The 21,877-nt window shown below is 41.0% G+C and overlaps 1 protein-coding gene across 1 annotated transcript in view; it reads left to right on the top strand.

Annotated features, from left to right (window-relative positions):
- The first annotated feature begins 66 nt into the window (after positions 1–66).
- The window catches only part of LOC135071896 (uncharacterized), a 41,625-nt gene continuing 19,814 nt past the window's right edge, over positions 67–21,877 (top strand). The window contains exons 1-12 of the mRNA XM_063965797.1: positions 67–211; positions 569–796; positions 2,856–3,017; positions 3,894–4,118; positions 4,567–4,767; positions 5,412–5,571; positions 7,774–7,923; positions 8,520–8,647; positions 10,815–10,916; positions 11,584–11,705; positions 17,486–17,615; positions 18,205–18,358. Coding sequence (XP_063821867.1) covers positions 68–211; positions 569–796; positions 2,856–3,017; positions 3,894–4,118; positions 4,567–4,767; positions 5,412–5,571; positions 7,774–7,923; positions 8,520–8,647; positions 10,815–10,916; positions 11,584–11,705; positions 17,486–17,615; positions 18,205–18,358 — 1,906 coding nt within the window. The 5' untranslated portion in view covers position 67. The remainder of the gene's footprint in view (positions 212–568; positions 797–2,855; positions 3,018–3,893; positions 4,119–4,566; positions 4,768–5,411; positions 5,572–7,773; positions 7,924–8,519; positions 8,648–10,814; positions 10,917–11,583; positions 11,706–17,485; positions 17,616–18,204; positions 18,359–21,877) is intronic.

Genomic DNA, 21,877 nt, shown 5'->3' on the forward strand with positions numbered 1-21,877 from the left:
TTTTGATTTATTGATACGACTTGGATTTTTATTTATTTCCATATTCCATAACCAGCACATCTGAAACATGGCGAAACCACTTCAAAAGGAGAGGGAGAATCGGTCTGCTGATAAAAAGGACTTGACCTTCCACCCGTATACTATAACTCCTGAGAGTGCCCACACTTCGATTTTGCTCTTGGAATCAGCAGAACCCGAGATACTATGCCAGGTAAACATTTACTAACTTCTTAGCTAAATGGCTAAGTAAATTATGTCGCTCTCACTGCCCTTGTTGCACTTGTAATTGCTCAGCCTGTCTATTGTCTCAGCATTGTCAGCATCGTCGTGTTATGTAACAAAAAATAATCACTTGGTCTTTCAACAACTGTAACATTACCAGGAATGAAAATCTTACCGACGTTTCTTCAAGAAATTCTGGTTTAGTCAAGACATTTTCTTAAATCAGTCCAACAGATGCTCGAATCGAACTTCGTAACCATAAAACCACAAATCAGTATCTTTACTACAAACCTATGCACTTGGAAATCGAACTTCTTTTCACTGGTTTTCACTAATCCTCTCGTAGACTCTCCGAGCGATCACCAAGTTCTCCGCGCAAGACATGGCGAACCGCAACGTCCTATTCAACTTGAACGCGATCCGCTACATCCTGCCCCACGTGGAGCACCCCGAGCTGAACATCAAGCGGTTCGCGCTGAAGGCTCTGGCGCAGCTGTGCCAGCTGCCGAGGGGCCCGGAGCAGGTGCTAGCCAATTCACAGAACCTGAGAAAGATCGCGTTTATGCTCGTCAAGGTATCATTTAAATTCTTGAGACTTACGGATTAGCAAGCTGAAGTGGCAATGGGTAGGGCACGTAGTTCGCAGAACTGACGGCTGATGGGGCAGCAAGGTTCTAGAGTGGAGGCCACGTACCGGAGAGCGCAGCGTAGGACGTCTACCCACAAGGTGGACCGACGTCCTCATAATGGTAGCAGGAAGGCACTGGATGCAGGCCGCCACCGACCGGCCATTGTAGAAATCATTAGAGGAGGCCTATGTTCAGCAGTGGACGTCCTATAGCTAAAACGATGATGGTGATGAATCATGCTGTGACTATTGCTACCACAACGTCCTGTCAACCTGAACGCGATCCGCTACATCCTGTCGCACGTGGAGCACCCCGAGCTGAACATCAAGCGGTTCGCGCTGAAGGCTCTGGCGCAGCTGTGCCAGCTGCCGAGGGGCCCGGAGCAGGTGCTGGCCAACTCGCAGAACCTGAGGAAGATCGCGTTTATGCTCGTCAAGGTAACATTTAAATTCTTGAGACTTTCGGATTAGCAAGCTGAAGTGGCAATGGGCAGGGCACGTAGTACGCAGAACTGACGGTCGATGGGGCAGCAAGGTTCTGGAGCGGAGGCCACGTACCGGAAAGCGCAGCGTAGGACGTCCACCCACAAGGTGGACTGACCTCATAATGGTAGCAGGAAGGCGCTGGATGCAGGCCGCCACCAACCGGCCATTGTGGAAATCATTAGAAGAGGTCTATGTTCAGCACTGGACGTCCTATGACAAAAATGAGGATGAAGCGTGCTGTGAATGCTACCGCAACGTGCTATTCAACTTGAACGCGATCCGCTACATCCTGCCCCACGTGGAGCACCCCGAGCTGAACATCAAGCGGTTCGCGCTGAAGGCTCTGGCGCAGCTGTGCCAGCTGCCGAGGGGCCCGGAGCAGGTGCTGGCCAACTCGCAGAACCTGAGGAAGATCGCGTTTATGCTCGTCAAGGTATCATTTAAATTCTTGAGACTTACGGATTAGCAAGCTGAGGTGGCAATGGGTACGGCACGTAGTACGGAGAACTGACGGCCGATGGAGCAGCAAGGTTCTGGAGTGAAGGCCACGTACCGGAGAGCGCAGCGTAGGACGTCCACCCACAAGGTAGACCGACGTCCTCATAATGGTAGCAGGAAGGCACTGGATGCAGGCCGCCACCAACCGGCCATTGTGGAAATCATTGGGGGGAGGCCTATGTTCAGCACTGGACGTCCTATGACAAAAATGAGGATGAAGCGTGCTGTGAATGCTACCGCAACGTGCTATTCAACTTGAACGCGATCCGCTACATCCTGCCCCACGTGGAGCACCCCGAGCTGAACATCAAGCGGTTCGCGCTGAAGGCTCTGGCGCAGCTGTGCCAGCTGCCGAGGGGCCCAGAGCAAGTGCTGGCCAACTCGCAGAACCTGAGGAAGATCGCGTTTATGCTCGTCAAGGTATTAATTTAAACAGAACAGCCTTCTTTGATTTTAAAATGGGCAGACACATTTCTATTGGTCTTCGTCGCTTATGATTTGATTCTCTCCTATGCTGACGTCGATTACATAAATCAGCCGATTGTAAGAATACTTGTGGAGTCTCCGTAAATGTTATAATGTAAATGCCATTCACTATAACTATGTTGGCGGCGTGCTCAGATGCCCTTAATGTGCGAGGGGGTTTGATGCGAAAATAGGCTACGTAAGCCATCTTCGGGCACACCAGCGCCGCCAAGACAACTAGGAGTCGGAGTGGTCGCCATGGCCGAAATCGGTCGGATGGATCATCATCATCATCATCATCAATGTAAATGCCTGCACCCAGCGCTTTCCTGCTACCTTTATAAGGTCTCCGGTCCACCTCGTTCAACGTCCTACGTTTCGCTTTCCGGTACGTGGCCTCCACTCCAGAACCTTGCTGCCCCATCAGTTGTCGATTCTGCGTACTATGTGCCCTACCTATTGCCACATCAGCTAAGTAATCTGTGACTTTAGTTCGTTTACGGATCTCCTCATTTCTGATTTCTCGTAATGAAACACTGACATTATTTGGTTACAGATGGAAGATGTATTTGTCTTGGAATTCGCGTCGTTAGTCCTTTCGGAGCTGACCAGAGAACCACTTGGCTGCGAACAGCTGGTCTCCGCAAACATTCTGAGCAGTCTCTTTTCAAGAATGAAAAACAGCTTAGATCCTGATGTCCAGAAGAACTGTCTACAGGTATTGTCTTCTTTTTAGGCTTCAAAAACTGTTTTCTAGCACATACTCGAAAACTACAATACGAGTACTAGGGCTATTGCTTACTTATACGACTCTGGCTTGACGCCCGCGATATATGCGTTGGGAATATAATGAAACCTATTGAACGTAGGAGCTGAAGTATACCCAGACACTTACTGCTTGCACTGTGTTGAAAAATAAAATCTATCGAACGTAGGAGCTGAAATATACCCAGACACTTATTGCTTGCATTAGTCAGCCAGTATACTTAAAAGACTAAGGGCGCCTTCAAATTCAGTGGCGCTACTGCAGCGCTTCCTCACGCCTCTCATTTGAAGGCGCCCTAATGTTACTGGTTCTTGAAAAAAGTTTCCAGCTATCTGTCATGTATCCTTCGTTCGTTTCAGTCCAAATGACGTCCACTGCTGGACGTCGTTATGGCAAGTCTTGGGGGTCTTGGGGTCTTTGTCCAGCATGTATCGCTTTCGAATAATTAAAGGTTGCTGCACTGCCTCAGAGATCTGAGGCCTATGAGTTTCCTAATGACCTCCCTCATAGTTTATTAGAGTTTATAAGAAATAAAAAAATATCCTTGGACATTTTGCACTGCGCTTCTAGTCCCAAACTAAGCAAAGCTTGTACTATGGGTACTAGACAACGGATTTAAACATACTTAAATACTTTTTTTTTGTAAATACATACATATTATACATTGTCATAGAAAACACCCAGTCCAATACAAACAAATATGTTCATGCACACAAATGTTTGTAGTGTGCGGGAATCAAACCCGCAATCTCCGGAATAGTAGTCCGTTTCGAACCACTACACCAAACGGCCGACACGAAAGTGATTTAGTTCTTATTTTTCTCCCAGACCCTCAGCAACCTTCTAGACGACCCAGTTTGCGCGTCCGAAGTGACCAAGAACCAGCAGTTCAGCTGGCCGTCTCTCCTGGCGTTGATGCAGAGCAAGTACCTGGCCATACAACACGCGGCGCTGCGGACGGTGGACCAGCTCATCTGCCGGTATAAGGACCAAGTGGTGCAGAGGACTTTTAGGGCGTCTACCGGGGTTTTGGACCTGTGCGATATTTTGGAGGTGATTTTTTTTGTGGGCGATTTTTAGCAGCAGTTCAATAATCATTTAGTTATCACACTTTTTCAGTCTCAATTTGCGTTTGGTAAATTACAGAGGGTCATGCTTCTACAGTGTAGACCAAATCAATACCGTGATGAGGATGATGTGATATATTGTTAATTACGATAAAATGAAAGAAGACGTAGATATGTAGTGGACCGTATCTGTCCGTACTTTTGTTTGAGTTAAGTTCCTAAATATTTTTTTAAACCTTTCATCTTTAGAGCGACTTTACAGCGCGACAAACGCGCGATAGGCGCAACTGCGTTTTCATAATGTGAAGTCAGGCATCTGCTGCTGCCGCGCTAATGTCGCGCTTTTAACGTCCTAATGTGAAAGAGGTCCTATTATTTACAAAAATTGGCGCTTTGACTGCATTTATTAATTATCATATTTCTTCCGCCGCCAGTCTTACGAGTTCCGAGACGTCCACACCCAAGTGTTAGGAGTATTACGCAACTACGTGGAGACCGAAGAGAATGCTGCCCACTTGTACCAGTCGGGCTGCATCCTCCGACTGCTGGCTTACCTGGAGATGGCGCTGCCGGCTATGAAGCCACACTGCCTTGCTGTGCTGACTAAGATGTCTTTCACTTCTAACGGGAGAGATGTAAGTAGTCAATGTAATAATGTATAGATCGTTTCATCCACGAAGACGCGCCCCACCATTCTTCCTCTAATGTTTGAGTGTTATCGGTACACGCTAAATCATCCATGACTGCACATTACAATAATGACGCTCGGATTGCTCGGTTCAAACTCCCCGCACCCCGCGCTTCCCTCGTCCAAAAATTGGTGGGTCGCATTTTCGTGGATGAAACGAACTATACCTAATAATCTTGAATTGAAAACAGTCTTGTCTTGCCCGTTATTCACATTAAATATTGCTATAATGCCTAATAATTTGGATTAACTTTTTTCTCAAATCATTTTTATTCACACTTCCGCTCTGATACAGCTGCCTGCGTTACAAGTCCCATAATTAATCAATTTAAATCATCTCCGTTCAAAAATCCATCATAATTTGGTAGAATCTGATTAACTGGCTTTTTTCCGCGGCGTCTTTCGCGTTAAATTTTGGACCCCCGTTGCATCTCATTTCCCTAATGGTGATTTTAGAAAATTTTTTCTTTACGTCATAATAACTATCCGAGTGTCAAGTTTCAGCACATCCGTTCAGCAGTTTCATCAATCATTCAATCAGTATTATTTGTCCTATTACGAATACAGATACCCTATTTATTTTCTCTACAGGCTCTCTACCAAACCGGCACGGACTTGGTGTTCTGCCACCAGCTGCTCAGTTCCAACGTGGAACTACTTGCGGATGCTGCCATGGGCGTCGCTAACATGACTAAACTGCTGCCTGCTGCTGTCAGGATGTCTGACACCAACATCATTGAGGCTTTGTGCGGTAAGGAATAAGGTTGTTTTTTGACTGTCGAGAGAGGACATATCGTCAGTTGCAGGTTCACTTGGGGTAACTGACAAAATACGGTTTTTGAGTTAAATATACAGTTTTTCTTAGTTTTTTCTGCTCTTTCGAATGGTATACGTAAAAAAATTCTAGCTTTAAAAAAATTACAATTACACGGACATTTTCAGGTGTGAACTTTTCAGATTTCCTTCACAATTTTGGTGTAACTAACATTTTAATAATTTTACCAGGTTGAATTGGTGTATCTGTAATAATGTAAAAATTTTGCTACAAAACTTTGCAATTACACTGATTTGCTAAGGTTTATAACATGAAATAAAATAGGAATTTAGAAAGTTTTAAGGCATATTACATTATTATTATACCAGCAGTATCAGTTATAAAAGTTAAAGTTAGCTCAACAAAAAAAATAATTGAAATTGAGCAACTATCCAGCCAACTAGGCGTCACTGCGCGTTCCTAACATTAACCTGTTGTTACTCTGTTACTTTTACTGTTGTAGTACTCATGACCTTAATTCAACATTGCTATAAAGAGGTGGGAAATTAAATCCATTTTGTTTTCAGTTTAAGTTGCCCCGTAGAGATAAATACGGTATTGGTAAGTCAAAGCTTAAAAAAATATTGAAATTACTTAATTTCACAGTAATACTTTAGTTATTTCAATATTTCTGTCTTAAAAAATTAAATACACATATTTTCTTGATTTTCATGGCTTTTTTTAACATTTTTTAATGAATAAAATAAAAGTTACTTCTAATAAAATTTAAAAAAAATTCAAGAAAACGACAAAATGTTATTTTTTTCATGAATTCTCTTATTTTTTAATACTTTTACATAAATTATACAGCAACTAAGTAAACAAAACCCGGCAAATACATCAAATTATTTAAATTTGGGCAGTACTTACACCAATTTGACCTATGTTTTTTCCAAAAGTATGGTGTAAAATTAGTGTAACTGTCAAAAGTACAAAAATACATTGGTGTAACTGCAATTTATTTCCTTAACTAAGACATATTAGATAATTCTTTTTATTTAATCTAAAACCGCGTAGAATTCTAAGCATTTCTGTAAAAACAGATCTAAAAAAGGTTAAATAAGAAAAAAGTTATGTCCGATTTAAGACGAAAAAAACTTTAAACGGCTCTACTGAAAAACTGTATTTTGTCAGTTACCCCAAGTGAACCTGCAACTGACGATATTAACATCATTCATTGAGACTTTGTGCAGTAAGGAATAAGGTTCATTATAGTTTGTCGAAAAAGAGAACGTGACCATGGGCGTCGCCAACATGACCAAGCTGCTGCCTGCTGCTGTGAGGATGTCGGACACCAACATCATTGAGGCTTTGTGCGGTAAGGAATAAGGTTCATTATAGTTTGTCGAAAGAGAGAACGCGGCCATGGATGTCGCCAACATGACGAAGCTGCTGCCGGCTGCTGTTAGAATGTCCGATACCAACATCATTGAGGCTCTGTGCGGTAAGGAATAAGGTTGTTTTTCAATTGTTGAGAGAAAGGGAGATGTGCGGTGTTAGTGTAGTGTATTAAAGCTTTTTCCCGTAAAGGACAAGGTTTTTTTCGATTATCAAACGAGAGAAGGCGGCCATGGGCGTCGCCAACATGACCAAGCTACTGCCGGCCGCTGTGAGGATGTCCGACACCAACATCATTGAGGCTTTGTGCGGTAAGGAATAAGGTCGTTTTTCGATTGTCAAGAGATGGAGATGTCTGGGTGTTGGATGCAAACAATATTGAGGGTTTGTACGAGAAGAAATAGGGCTCTTTTTCGATTGTCAATATAGATCATTTTCCATATGTCTATGATCCATCCCAGCTTCCCTGTTGCACTCCATTGTAAGTATTTATGTAACTACATAATGTTGCGTTTGAGACCCGATGTTTTCAATTCTCTACTGGTTAAGAAACTAAATGGATCGTTAAAGTTTTTAGAAAATTGTGGGTTAAATTCCTACTTAAAGCAATCTAGTTTTTCAAGCTTTTAAAAGCTTAATTATATTGCTGTCGCGACTGTGCGACGGGCGCCCGCAGTGAGTGTGCGAGTGCGATAGCAACATAATTATGCGCGAGCGATAAGGATGGGTAGCTTGGGGTCATTGGACAAAATTCTACGTGCTTACAGACCAGACTATAATAACGTTAAATTGTTGCTTCAGCTATCCTCGGCGACGACGCTGCAGTCTGGTTCTACATTCGCATGAACTCGCTGCGAGCACTGGCTGAGCTGTGCCGCATCATCCCGAAAGCTGCCTTCAGCCTGGTGGAGCCGAAGACCTTCGCGTCTCTAAGAAACATTAACAAGAAGTGTGAGTACTGAGATAGATTTAACACTTTTGTACACCACAAAAAAGGAGACAAATACACACAAAAAAGACGGCAAAATGAGCTTCTTTTAACTATTGAACTGCCAAAAGTGCCCACGCTCAATAGTAAAATCCAATTTCTTTGAATGCTTATCACCACGTACAGAAAACGCCATCTATTGGCATGAGGATCTTTTTAAATAATGTGTGATAAGTCGTAATGCAGTAAATTTCACTGCTTTCACTGAGTGAAAGATTTCTATTTCATATGTTTCTAACTGTTCATGTTCGTCAAACATTTAACCTGTTGTTCAGTGTAGATTCTCGTCTAGGTCGATTCATACCTTTTCTCTATTTTCTCTTGTCTTAGACGATTATCGCGCTCCGACGCGGTCCGCGTGGCTACATATAAAGAATCCCGCGCGCAGACGCGTTGTCAGTGTGTTGTGCCGCGCGTGTTTTCTATACAAACTGAGGTACTTGCATACAATGATTAAATCTGTCGTCCCGCGTACCGCGGCGGAGCGCGGTGCAGTGTGATAATCGCCTTAAAGAGGTTCATTTGATTTGTCTGACCATCTAAATGCTGTGGTTTGCAGTCAAGGACAACCCGATAGAGGCGCAGCGGCTGGCCGTGCAGTGCTACATCAATCTGCAGAATTACCACGTCAGCACCAAGGCCATGCTCAACCCGGAGTTCATGCAGGAGTTGCTCAACATATTGCAGGTAGATACCTACTTCTATAGTCTGGTCTGTGAGCACGTAGAATTTTGTCAAAATTACCTTACCTATACACCCACGAAGTTTGTCTAATCTTCCGCCAAACATCCTGTATTGTGGATTTCAAAATATTGTTGTATCGTTTCAAAATAGTGTTTATTGTTATTCAGCTTTGAAATTGCGTATAGTAATTGCGTATAGTCTGGTCCGGGAGCACGTAGAATTTTGTCCAATGACCCCAAGCTACCCATCCTTATCGCTCGCGCGTAATTATGTTGCTGTCGCGCTCGCGCACTCACTGCGGGCGCCCGTCGCACAGTCGCGACAGCAATATACTTAGTCGGGTCATAAGTTCTGTCACATGTTTATAGTGAAATAATTTATACTAAATTTGTTTTTACGGTATCACTTATATACCAATTGAAAGGTACTAAAACAAAGATTTTATGCTTATAAAAATAATTTAAAATTTTCCTCGCAATTATGAATACAAGGGTTCAAACTGCGTGGTCAGTGGTCTCTAGAAACACGAGCGAGTTTCGTATCAATATCGGCGGCTGGTTTAATACAGGATGCCTTGAGGGACTTCAAATCAGTATGAGGCATAGAGCAGGCCTTCCTCTCCAAATGTTGCTATATTTTGTAATCCAACGGATTAAAGTCTGGACTGGATGAGGGCCAGACTTCGTGCCGGCTGAGGTCAATTTTACGCCCTACGAGCGGGTTTTGCGCGCTTTTCGCTCTATGAGCTGGCTCAGAATCCTGCTGGAACTCCTAGTGTTTGTGATTGGGCATGATATGTGAAAAAGGTTCCATAAACTTTGTGAAAACTGAATTTTGATACAGAAAGGCATTCGTTTTTATGCCTTTCATGCAAAAAATACCTCAAAAAAGCCCAAATTTGAGACATGTTACCAAACCTTTAGTGACGATAAAAGCTGGCCTAGCTGGACAGCCGAAATTAAGCTGGTGCTTCTTCATTGATGTACGCATCCAACTTATTATTTTGTTTTTTTGTAACTCTCCTCCATGGTAAAAAAAAAACATTCGAAAAATTTTTTTCAAAGTACTTTTTTCCCGCGTACCGCTTAAGCAAAACGTGAGATTTCTTCACTCTCAGGTCTTTTAAACGCGCATCCAAGTGATTTTTTATTTTTATTCAAAAAGTTTGAAGCCTTGAGTCTTCATAAATATCAATTTCACCCTGGTTCTGCTTAAGCCTACCTCCAGGGCAGGCAAAGTCTGCTAACGCATGGGATTTTTTTGAGTTCGCGCCTTCGCAGCTTTTAACGCTGCTGGAGTCCTAACCGTGCAAGAACAATTACTTTTGTTTTGTGTCTTCTACACTTAAAACTTCATTATATCGTTTGATGAAACGATAAACGTAAAATAGATATTTAATTAAATTTTTTCAGCACATTGAAAATCTGCTTTTTCGCGTAACCGCACCAATGCAGCGTGACAACTGCTGTTCGGTCTTCTTTATGCGTCCACTACATATTTAAAAACAAATAAAATTCAAAACAGTGCACATTTTTAATTTCGTTAAATATTCTAAATTCTAATTCAATAAATATTTTTGAGACCTTCATTCAAAATTCAATAGTTATGATCATGTGACAGAACTTATGACCAGACTAGGTAATTACGCGCGAGCGATAAGGATGGGTAGCTTGGGGTCATTGGACATAATTCTACGTGCTCACAGACTGGGCTTTAGAAGGTAAAGATGAGATGGAGGTAGAAGTTTCGTATCGTACAATGAAACGGTCGATTTTACTGCGCACCTGATTGCCGTGACGTCACATCGACTCTTTGGGCAAGGTGTACGGGTAAATGGAAGAGAGAGTCGCACTCCAGCAGGGTGCGCAGTTAACTCGATCGGGTTGCACTTAGGCTATTTATGTGTTTCATCGATAAGTTTACTCAGAAACTATAAATAAATACCCAACTTCTTTATAACTAACCGTGTGAAGAATACGAAAGAATTTAGGATTTAAATCGAAATAGGTAGGTAGTTTCTTCGTAAATTGCATTTATACTCGTATCTAAATTATAGTTAAGTATGCCCTTTTTTCAAAAATATAGCTTAATTACGTTTACTGTATGTGAAATTTAATGAAAAATCAAAGGTTCCAAATTGCTAAAACGAACCTTTTTATCTACTTTACAGCGGATCGATATCAACCTGAAGATCATGACCTGCACAGTTCTCAGCGGACTGATGGCAGAGGACATGGCCAAAGAGCTGTTCACGTCTCGCAAGGGCGAAGAGGTAATTTGTGGCTAATTTTATAATTAATTTTATAAGTTAATATTATAATGCCCATTTTCACCATCAATCCCTAATTTTTAAGTGACCCCTATGTAAACAAAATATCTGTTATTTGTTACCATAGGGGTCACTTAAAATTAGGTATTGATGGTGAAAACGGGCATAGTTGACTTTTTCCGAAAATACTTACGCCATTTGAAATTTTAATTGAAGGTTACTTACTTGTTGAATTCATGCCTTAAGACTCTGGCACATACAAGCACACATATTTACAGCTATCAATGCTCATATGTAGCAGCTACTGAAACTATAAGCAGCGCTCACGTCGCAATGCAGTTCAGCTGGATCAGTGTCAGCTTAACTATTCCTTGGCTTGACAGTGACAGATTGCCAGATTTGTGTCAGATGTAAACAGGTGTCGGGAATAAGATGACCCAAACTGAACTGTCCCACCAAACTCATTGACAGACGGGCGCCACCATCGTTCAACAATATAGTTTCCAACATGACAAAAATCGGAACCAGCGATTCGGTATTGACGGTGGCGCCCCACTGTCAATGTCACGGATAGGACAGTTCGGTATATTGGGTCTTTATGAGAGTTACAGTGGCTCTGCGCGAGAGTTTATAAAGTAGCGAAAGCGCTTCAAAGTCAGTAATTCCTCAGGCGGTATCCAACAACCTCAGCATAGAGCACATCGGTCTCCGCACAGCGCTGTGCACGCTCATAGCTTGCAGCGTCACCGACGACGGTGCTGACGTCTACTTGGAACTAGGGACCATACACTAGTAAGATTATTAATTTAAAACCAGTGGCGGATTTACCAATAGGCCAAGTAGGCCAGTGCCTAGGGCGGCAGATTTAGAGGGGCGGCAAATTTAGCAAATTTTTTTTTACAGGAAAAAAAATAAATAATTATACGTATACCTACACAATCCATATATAAATGAACGATTAAAAAACGCACTGTAATATACACCGTGTTACTTTGCATTCTTGCCATATTCACAGAGATAATAGTAGGTAACAATACCTATTATTTAAGATAAACTAGAGACTCCCATAAAGAAAGTACACTAAGATTTTAGTAAATTTGGTTTTTCAGTACAAATTGGAATAAACCAATTTTGTCACGCACGTTCTACAGGTGCAAGTGGAATAAACCTAGTGGGCGTGGCCTAGTTCTTAATTTTATGGCTTTGGGTACCAGCCTTTTTATCCAGTCATAATAACTATTTTATAGCCTGACCAGGAACATAAAAACCCTCGCCATGTTGCGGAAAACTAATGGTACTAATTTCTTTTAATGGCAACAGTAACTGAAAACTTCATTATAATGTCACCTTGCATGTCAGTTTATTGCTGTCATAGTGTAAACAAACTTTATTTTAAATGTACGCAATTGATTTTGTGAATAAATTGCTAAAATCTTTTTATAGTCGTGAAAGAAAAGTGGTTCACAATGTGTTAAAGTATTTTTCGAAGAGAAATACTAAGGGTTCGGACAATATTTTCATTGAATAATGTTTCCGACAAAGGTTGTCAAATTGACTGACATGTTTATCGTATAGTACAGTCAACTATGAAAATTAGCTGTGGTTTGTTTCAACTACCTATTTTAAAGTTTTTTGTCACTTTTTAAGTGTTGAATTTTATGGAATTGGGAAAGAAGTACCGAGTTTGAAGCGTTCTTAGCAGACATTGCAGTTGAATATTCAAGTTCTGAATTTTATTATTGATGAATAATAAAATAAATCCTACTAGCTCGATTGATGGTTTCATTTAATTTATTTAAACCAGGTTACCTATAATAATATTTTTTCGTTAATTTATGAAAATATCAAATTAGCCCGTAATTCTGAATCCTGATACATAAAGTTAGCCTATTAATTTAACACAGGTACGACTGTACTCAGTGTTGCACTATCAAATGCAATTGACGCGCCTCTATGCCAGGGTTTTTATGTTCCTGGTCAGGCTATAAAATACTCTTCAGTTGATTTCAGATTTTCCTTTCTACTTTTACGGGCTTAGGACCGTCAAAAATACGTAATAATTATTAGGGTTTCAATTAATTTACAACATTGTACCCTATTTTTACAAATTAATAAATTAAGTATGAAATGAAATCACCTTATTCACGATTAATTATTTATTCATAAGTTCCTACTTACAAAGTTTACGTACTACGAAGCAAGTGTTCAAAGTGTCCTCCGTTCTGATGAAGGCACAGTCTAGCACGGCGAAGCGTAGGTTTTTCGCTTTAGTTTTTGCAACACATAAACGTTTTGTATCACAGTTTCACTAAAACAATCCTTTCATGTAATGCGTTTACACTGTTTATCTCTTCTGCGCATACCAGTCGTTTCAAGTCACTCCAAAAATTCCATTGGTGTCAGGTCCGAGGATCGTGGTGGCCAAGCTACTGGACCCCTCGTCCAATCCACTGTTCACCAAACGTATTATTCGCGCACTTGACGTCCTTATTGTGGGGGAGCACCATCCTGCTGGTAGTAGAGCATTTGGTGTAACGCTAAGGGTACGTCATCAAGCATTTCGTCTAAGACGTCTTGCAGACACTCCAAGCACCATTTTGATTAAATTATTCGTTGTTTGAATACACTTCAGTCATTTTTGTATTATTTATAACGTGATTTGTGTTTGATGGATTTCTCAGTTTTTTACAAGTGTCAAAAAGACATTTTAAAGACAATAGATTGCAATAGATATTTAAAAATACAATAAAAAGTAAAAAAGTCTCCATCGCCATCGCCAACAAGTGATGTGCATGCGTTACGATAATTAGTGGTGTGTTTAACAGATTGTCGATAAAATAAAATACTCAAGATTAAAAAAAAAATTTTCGGGTATTATTTTTTTACGGATTTGTGTTCAGTATCAGTAATATAGTAACCTCTGTAAATATGGCAAGAATGCAAAGTAACACCCTGTATACTTAGGTAGTTATGTGATTATGAATTTTAAAATATTCCAATAGCGTTTCAATAAAAATAAAATAAAAAACTCTTAAGTAGGTAACATAGGATCTTCGGAGCCTATCGAGCACCATCTCTCCACAACTTCGTGTATATTGTTTTACAGGGTAGCCCAGAAGAAAATTCACTTTTGAAAATTCAAGGAAAAGAAAACTGTACATTTTTGTAGAACTTAAGCTATTGCAATTTAAAGGAAATTTAGTGCAATTTATTTTAAAATTTACTATCTTTTATAAATTTTATCGTACATGTGATTCCCTTGACGTTTACAACATTCGGTCAACATTAACATACATCAACATTTTGGAAAACTTTCGTAAGCGCTGAAGCACACGACGCCGCTACCGCGCCGCCGCCGCGCCGTCGCCGCGCCTTTGCACTGTTTATACGCGCCGCGTGAACACCGCTGCCGCCGCTTACTCGGTGCGTATGAACAGTGTAGCGGCGCGGCGACGGCGCGGCGGCGGCGCGGCGACGGCGCGGCGGCGGCGCGGTGGCAGCGTCGTGTGCAGGAGCCCTTAGAGTTACCTCAAAATGGATTCAGGATGGCTGAATGCTGCAGAGTTTATGGATTATTAGAGTATACTCTGCTCATAAGGTAACCTCACAAAAAGAAGTCTGCTGGAATGAGATTAGCGCTTCTTAGAGGCAGTGAGATTTCACCACTGCTTAATTGGTTTGTTGCATTGAAAGGATGATTAATTTTGGGAGCGCTATACTGTAGTACGAGAGCCCACGACCAAAATTTTTGTCTCATAGCAATACGGCCAAAACCGCATCAAATCGATAGATACGATTATCCTGAACTCGAAAATACCAATATCAGACATTTTCCGCGTAGCGTTTGATCTGACCGAATTTTCAAAATTGTCAAAGAATTTTACCGAACTGCATCATAGCAATATGTCTGATTTGCAGACTGTAGTTGAATGATAGTTCTGAGATACCGGAAACATTATTTTCAGACGTTAGTGGTGTAGCGCAAACCCGTAAAATCACTTAAAAAAATTAAAAATGAGACAAAAAAAATGTCTCATAGCAATACGTCTGAAAATCTTTTTTATTAGTAAATTTTGGTTATTTGATGCGAACAAAACAATTTTCAGACGGAAATGTGAACGCATTAAATTTTGAGACCGTTTCGAAAATGTTAACAAATTTTACCGATCGGTATCATAGCAATATGTCTGAAAATTGTTGGACATGATAAAATAAGTTGTCCACATGTGCAAAAAATTTATATCAGACAAATTAAGTGTAGCACCTTCTCTATCATACAACTTTTTGATACACTTAAAGTGTCTGAAAACAGGTTTTTGGTAATCATGGCAGCAATACGAAAAGTTAAAAAAAATAATTATCCGTATTGCTATGATACAGGTCGGCTAAATTTGTTGACATTTTCAAAAATGCGCACAGGCTATATGCTACGCGCAAAATGTCTGAAAACAAACTTTTTCGTAATACAATTATAAAATCTATGTACATTTTCACTATCAGACGTATTGCTATAATACCGACTGTCTTTTTTTTTTGACACAGCAGAAATGGCCTCCCACTCAGTTGCTACACTTTCGACCGTTACTACACACCTAGTCGGGTTCAGAATCATACAATCTAACGATTTTATAGGGTTTTTGCCGTATTGCTATGACACATGGTTTTGGTCGTGGGCTCTCGTACTACTGGTAGGCTGAAAAGCTTTTTGATTTCAAATCTGCAAGATTTGCAAGGTTATGACCGGAGCACTTGGTTTTATCAAGATGGGGCTACGTGTCACACTTCAACTGAGAGCATTTAGATGGTAAGAGACATGTTCCCACAAAAAAATTATTTCAGGCAGGGGTGACATCTCCTGGTCACCAGGAAGCCCTGATCTCACTCCAGAAAATTATTTTTTGTGGTGTTACATTAAGAATAGAGTATACTTTTATAATCCAACAACCATGCAGCAACTGAAGCTGAGCATTCGGCAAAAAATTGAAAATAGGTTTCAAAGTAATTCTGACGAACGCATTCCAAGATTTTGATGTATGTTGATCGAATGTTGTAACCGCCAAGGAAATCTCCTGGGCGATGTAATTTAATAAAGGTAAATTTAAAAATAAATTGCATTAAATTTCCTTTAAATTGCAATAGTTAAAGTTCTATAAAGTTTTCGTCTCCTTGAATTTTCAAAAGTTAATTTTCTTCTGGGCCACCCTGTATTACCAAGCCTTGGCCTTTCTGTTTACCTTTAAGTAGTTCTTAGCTAATTATACTGGATATAGCACTTCGCATGGCTCTGTGCACATTCAGGTGAGAAGCTTTTCTTGCTTAAAACGGGTTAAAAACTATCTACGATCTACTTTAAGTCAAGAAAAGCTTATAGGCCAGTAGAATTAAACACAAAAATGAATTAAATCGGATATAATTCCTACTAAAGATTTTATTGCTTTAATGGCCATTAGTTGCCCATAAAGACTCTCCTAGGTTTTCGACTTAGACGGAGTTGTGCTTAAGTGGTGGGGCCCCCCGAAAGGGGCGCTTTTTCGGTTTTCCGGTTATACCGCGTAAAGGACTTACCCTATCGAAAAGTGGTCTTCCTGAAGGTTAAAGGGCATTTAATCCTGCATTAAATAAGACCAAATTCATATGTTTTGAACAAACCGTTCTCGTGCAAATGTTCGGCAAAGCAGAAAATATGTGTATAATTTAATGACCCTCTCCACGTCCAATGACTCATTACCCGCAGGCTTCCAAGTCTTGAAAAGGAGCGCCTCCACCAGTGTAACCCTATCAAGGCTTACGAGCTGGATGCGCCTATCCTTGTTCGTCCCAGCCGTTCCTTAACTGCGGGTTCTGCACCTCTTCCTGGCACTCACCTGAACGACTCTGTGTTACCTACTGTGGCTGCCCCTCTTCCTTGTACCCTCCTGTACGATTGCATTGCTTAGGTATACGCTGGTTAAGGCGACCCTTTACAAGGCTTGGGAGCCTACGGGTAATTTCAAAAGTCAGTAGGTAGGGGCGGCAAAAATTGAATGGCCTACTAGCGGCAAATTTGTAAATCCGCCACTGTTTAAAACCTTATTGTACATAATATAACATACCTACTATACATATGCGAATTTAATGCCTTATAGGCATTATTTTTCAGTCAACCTTTGGGTTTTGCCGATTAAAGCAGTTGGTGCATAAACGATTGCTATTTTGTATTGTCATTGGTTGCCGGTCAATTACGAGGGTGCTAGTTTCGACACAATGTCATAATAATCGTAAATGCAGCGAGTTCTAACTAGTCGCATTCGCGTTGCTATTGTAGGTACCTACAATAAAATTAGCAACGGTTGTAATAACCCTGGTGTAAAGGTGCCTTCAAATTAGAAGCGTGAAGAAACGCTACAGTAGCGTGCTTGCCGTACCACTACTACTTTTTATACAATTTCTAGAAGCGTCACTATACCGTGACAAATGCAAACGGCAGTGGCGCTGTAACTGCGCTTCCTCACGCCTCTAGTTTGAAGGCGTCCTAAGTCTTCATTACCTACTACAAGCGTTTGACATAATCTCAATATCTCATGACTTTACAGCATGGTGGGTAATCGGCTGGCTCGCTACGTGGTAGGCGCGTGGGAACCGGCGTTGGAGGCCATTTTCCGGCGCCACCCCGCTGCCCAGCTGGCATACACCGGCCGCCTCGACATCAACGACTTCACGCAGGTATGAAGGCCTACCCATTGGGTGGAGCGTAGTGTCTTACCGAGCAGGGCCGTCCCGACCGCAAACGATGTCATAGTCATCTCTAGTGCCCAAACGCCGACCACTAAGCGACAGAGGGAAAACCATAGATGTTTAGTGGGTTCGAGCCTCACGTTACCTGCTGCCCCTGCAATAAGTGTGGACTGGCCATTTTCCCGGGTCAAAAATAGGTATGAGGGCCTACGCTTAAATTTGCTCGAAGTACACGCAGCAGGTACCTATTAATGCACATAAATGCACGCCCGCCCCCTGCCACGTTTATGGAAACCCATCACACGCATGCGCTGCTCATACTATTAATCAATACAGACTCGCCTGCGCTCGTTTCAGCGGAGGCCCTTAGGGCTCTGTCCAACCTTTATACAGGGTGTTAGGTAAATGGGTATATGAGCCGACACTAGCCCATGTTAACATGGTCATATAAATGGTATGGTGAAGTCAGAAAATTGATATCTTCATTTTAATTATTTTAATTTTCATACAAAACGGATTTAATAAAATTAGTTTTGTTTTGTTTAGTTTAACTATAAAGTTTATTAACTCATTCCAGGAAGGTTTCTACGTGCAGAAGCGTCTAGGCGAGTCGTTCCCGACGATCCAGGCGCTCATGGAGCAGAAGCCTCCGCACAGGGACCCCGTGTTCATCTGCATGTTCCACCAGCCGCCCTTCGACGTCGCCTCCGGGTTGGACATCAGATCGCCTCGTGAGTTTACACGATCCGGCTCGAAGGACCATTATTTATAGTAGCGTGACATAAAAAAGCCACCGCACAGGGACCCCGTGTTCATCTGCATGTTCCACCAGCCGCCCTTCGACGTCGCTTCCGGGCTAGACATCAGATCGCCTCGTGAGTGATCCGGTTCGAAGGACCATTATTTATAGTAGTGTAACAAAGAAGCCACCACACAGGGACCCGTTTTCATCTGCATGTTCCACCAACCGCCCTTCGATGTCGCCTCCGGGCTGGACATCAGATCGCCTCGTGAGTTTATACGATCCGGCTCGAAGGACCATTATTTAAAGAACTAAAATAACTGAGATATAAATTCTTGATGTGAGCTGCCAATGTGGAAAAGTACCGAGTTCAAAAACTAATTTATTTATTAAATATTTTTCCATGATTTCTGATATATTGTAGATAAGTGACATCACTTTATATGCGAATGACCTTATTTGTCAAACGCGTCGACTATCGTAAATGCGGTAGCCCACAATACATATTAGAACTAGTGCCTCTGCCCTCTAGTTCACCTGGTAGTGTCCGACCGAAACTAGTTTTACGACCGAAACCGAAACCGAAAACGAATTTCGGCAACGGTGTCTATTTCGGCCGAAACCGAAACCGAAACCGAAACTTCCTTACAAGGCTCATATTTTGAGGGAAAAATAAAGAAAACGTTATTTTAATCAGTCAGTCTTTATTGTTTTCTCTTAAAATTGCATTAAAATTGAACTTATAAAGCGCCTTTTTACTCTAAAAGGTGTCAAATTATGTATTAAAAAAGAAAAAAAAAGGATTTATAGTCTAGATTTTTTTAATTACTCGCAATATTCAGGACATCTACTCTACATAACCCGTCCCATGGTCGGGTCTTTTACCTTAATAATTTTTCAAAACAAAATTGGTAGTACGTAAGTTACTATCTACTGTACTTGCCACTTGGATACCTTGGTGATAAATACTAAAATGAACTTTGAAACTCTGAATCCACCATGAAATGCACTATAGTCATTACTAACTACCTAACTAATGTTTGTTTACGTATAGCATTTGCGAACCAAAAAAAATATTTATAGGTTAGATTAAACTTGATTATACATAGGTACTTTTATCAGTGATATTGAATTTTTTTTTTATGTTTACTACCCGCTCTTATGTTATAACGACATAAAACGAGATAAAACTTACCAAATTCAAAATAAATCACTCGAAAACTTGCCACCACAACAAAACAAAACTAACAGCAAACAAACAAGCGAGCGAATCACGACATTGGCTCTGATCGGATTCATTCACTCATTTAACGCGCCGAACATGACCGATAACAGCGCGGAAACTCCCGAATGCACATTCGGTTTCGGTCGTAGTTTCGGCAAGTTTGCCGCCGAAAACGAAACTAAACCGAAACTCGTGTTTTTACCGAAACTCAACCGAAAACGAAACCGAAACCGAACATTCGGTCGGACACTATCACCTGGACTTGACGTCAGTCGATGCCATCTTTGTATAGATGACCTAAATGAACTGTCCCACCAAACTCATTGACAAGGGGATGCCACCATCGTTCAACTATAAGTTTCTATAAGTAAAACGAGTCAGTTGCTGACTTACGACTGTCTTTTATTTTTCTTTTTTTTAATTACTATATACTATTTTGATATACATACTTTCCAACACCCCCACTATATCAAAATAGCAAATAATCTAAATATCTATTACACTATACATTTACAATCTCACAGTCTATACAAACACAAAACTAGGAAATAATAATTAAATTTACTTTTATCAAAACAATACCAAGTGCTTGCATAAACTCATTGTAACAACCTATCAATTCACATTACAAATTTTGCAAATATATAGCCTCTCTCTACATGCTTCTGACAAAGCCATGTACTCTGCCTCACAGCTACTGAGAGTTTCTCTGCAGTTCTTTGCTTTTTACTTTAGAACATCTCAAACAATAACTTTTGTTTTTTAACAAATACTCTAAAATTCTCTTTGCATAATTCCAATGCAATCCTGAATAATTTAGTATTACATTCAGTTTTCTTTTTAAATAACCATTTGCACTGTACTACTCTAGCGCCATCTGGAGCATCGACAATCTCCCAAACTTGGTTGTCGTCAAATGACTGCAGCTCTTCCGCCATCGCCTGCAACCACTGTTGCTTCCTAGGACCACTGACAGCTTCAGCATAAGTCATGCTATCTTCTCCTATAGACGTAGTACGCAAATTTGCACAACCATACCTTTCTGGATTTTTTCTTTGCCTTTTCTTTGGTTCTTTACAGTCTGGCTTATCTTTACACCCACTGGAACTCAACTGAACAAAAGAGTATTCTGGATTCACCGCAGATTCCTCCAGCAACTCCCCCACTGAATCTGTGGTCTCTACTGGAACAGTAACAGCTTCTACCAATCCACAGCTCTTCATCTTGTTCATGTCCGTGCTCTTAATATGACCAAACCGTCTGTGCCATGTGACTCCACCGACTGTTGTCAATAAGCAATTCTGTGCTTTTACTCTCACCTTATATACTCCATCAACCAGATCAGCTACTGCAACCAACTTGTTCAGTCTGTTCTTTACGAGACATTTATTCGGCTTAAATACGACGCTGTTCCCGTTTTTAATCAACTCGCTCACCGACAAGAGGTTAGTCGTGAGACTTGGTACGCACAACGCATTCTTCACAGTTATGTCGTAATTGCAACTTGTCGTTATTTCTATGTCACCTGAACATAAAACAGGAATTTTCATCTTATTGGCAACGATGATCTCTGGTAAACTTGATGAGTATTGAGGATTTTTCAGCCAACATTCATTCGGTGTCATGTGCATACTTGCACCAGAGTCGATATAAAAATCACTTTTACTAAAACCTCCACTGAGAAATACAACGTTGAAAGCATTATTCTGTTTCGTAGTTTCTGTTTTCTCCTCTAAAAGTGGACACTGGTTACGGTAATGACCAATTTCTCTGCAACGATAACAAATTATTGTTTTCGTGTTGTTGATATTTCCTGACTTTGACGTACTGGTTGTCTGTCCGCCATGTTTGCTAGTGCTGTTCTGTTTAGCCGGTTTTTTCTGCCATTTCGCTGCTAATGCCGAGCTACGTTCCGTTTCACTTAGATCCACTTCCATATCAAGTAATTTCGACTTGATCGAGTCCGCGGTTATTTGAATCCCGGAGTGCTCTATCGCCATTATCATAGGCATGAATCGCTCAGGTAAACCAGCAAGTAACAATGAACCAACCCATTCATCATTTATAGCGAATCCTGTTCCGCTTAAACGTTGAGACGTTTCAACTATTTGTGTCACATAATTCGTCATATTTTCACAGCTTTCCAACCTTATAGAAATCAGGTGACGAAGCAACGTTATTCTCCGTGAAAATCCTGAATCGTCGAACAAAGAACGTAGTTTTGTCCACAATTCCTTCGCGGTCGTTGTATCCTTTATGTGCACAAATAATGATTCAATGAAT

This window comes from Ostrinia nubilalis, chromosome 1 (assembly GCF_963855985.1).
Source record: "Ostrinia nubilalis chromosome 1, ilOstNubi1.1, whole genome shotgun sequence".
Lineage (NCBI taxonomy): Eukaryota > Metazoa > Arthropoda > Insecta > Lepidoptera > Crambidae > Ostrinia > Ostrinia nubilalis.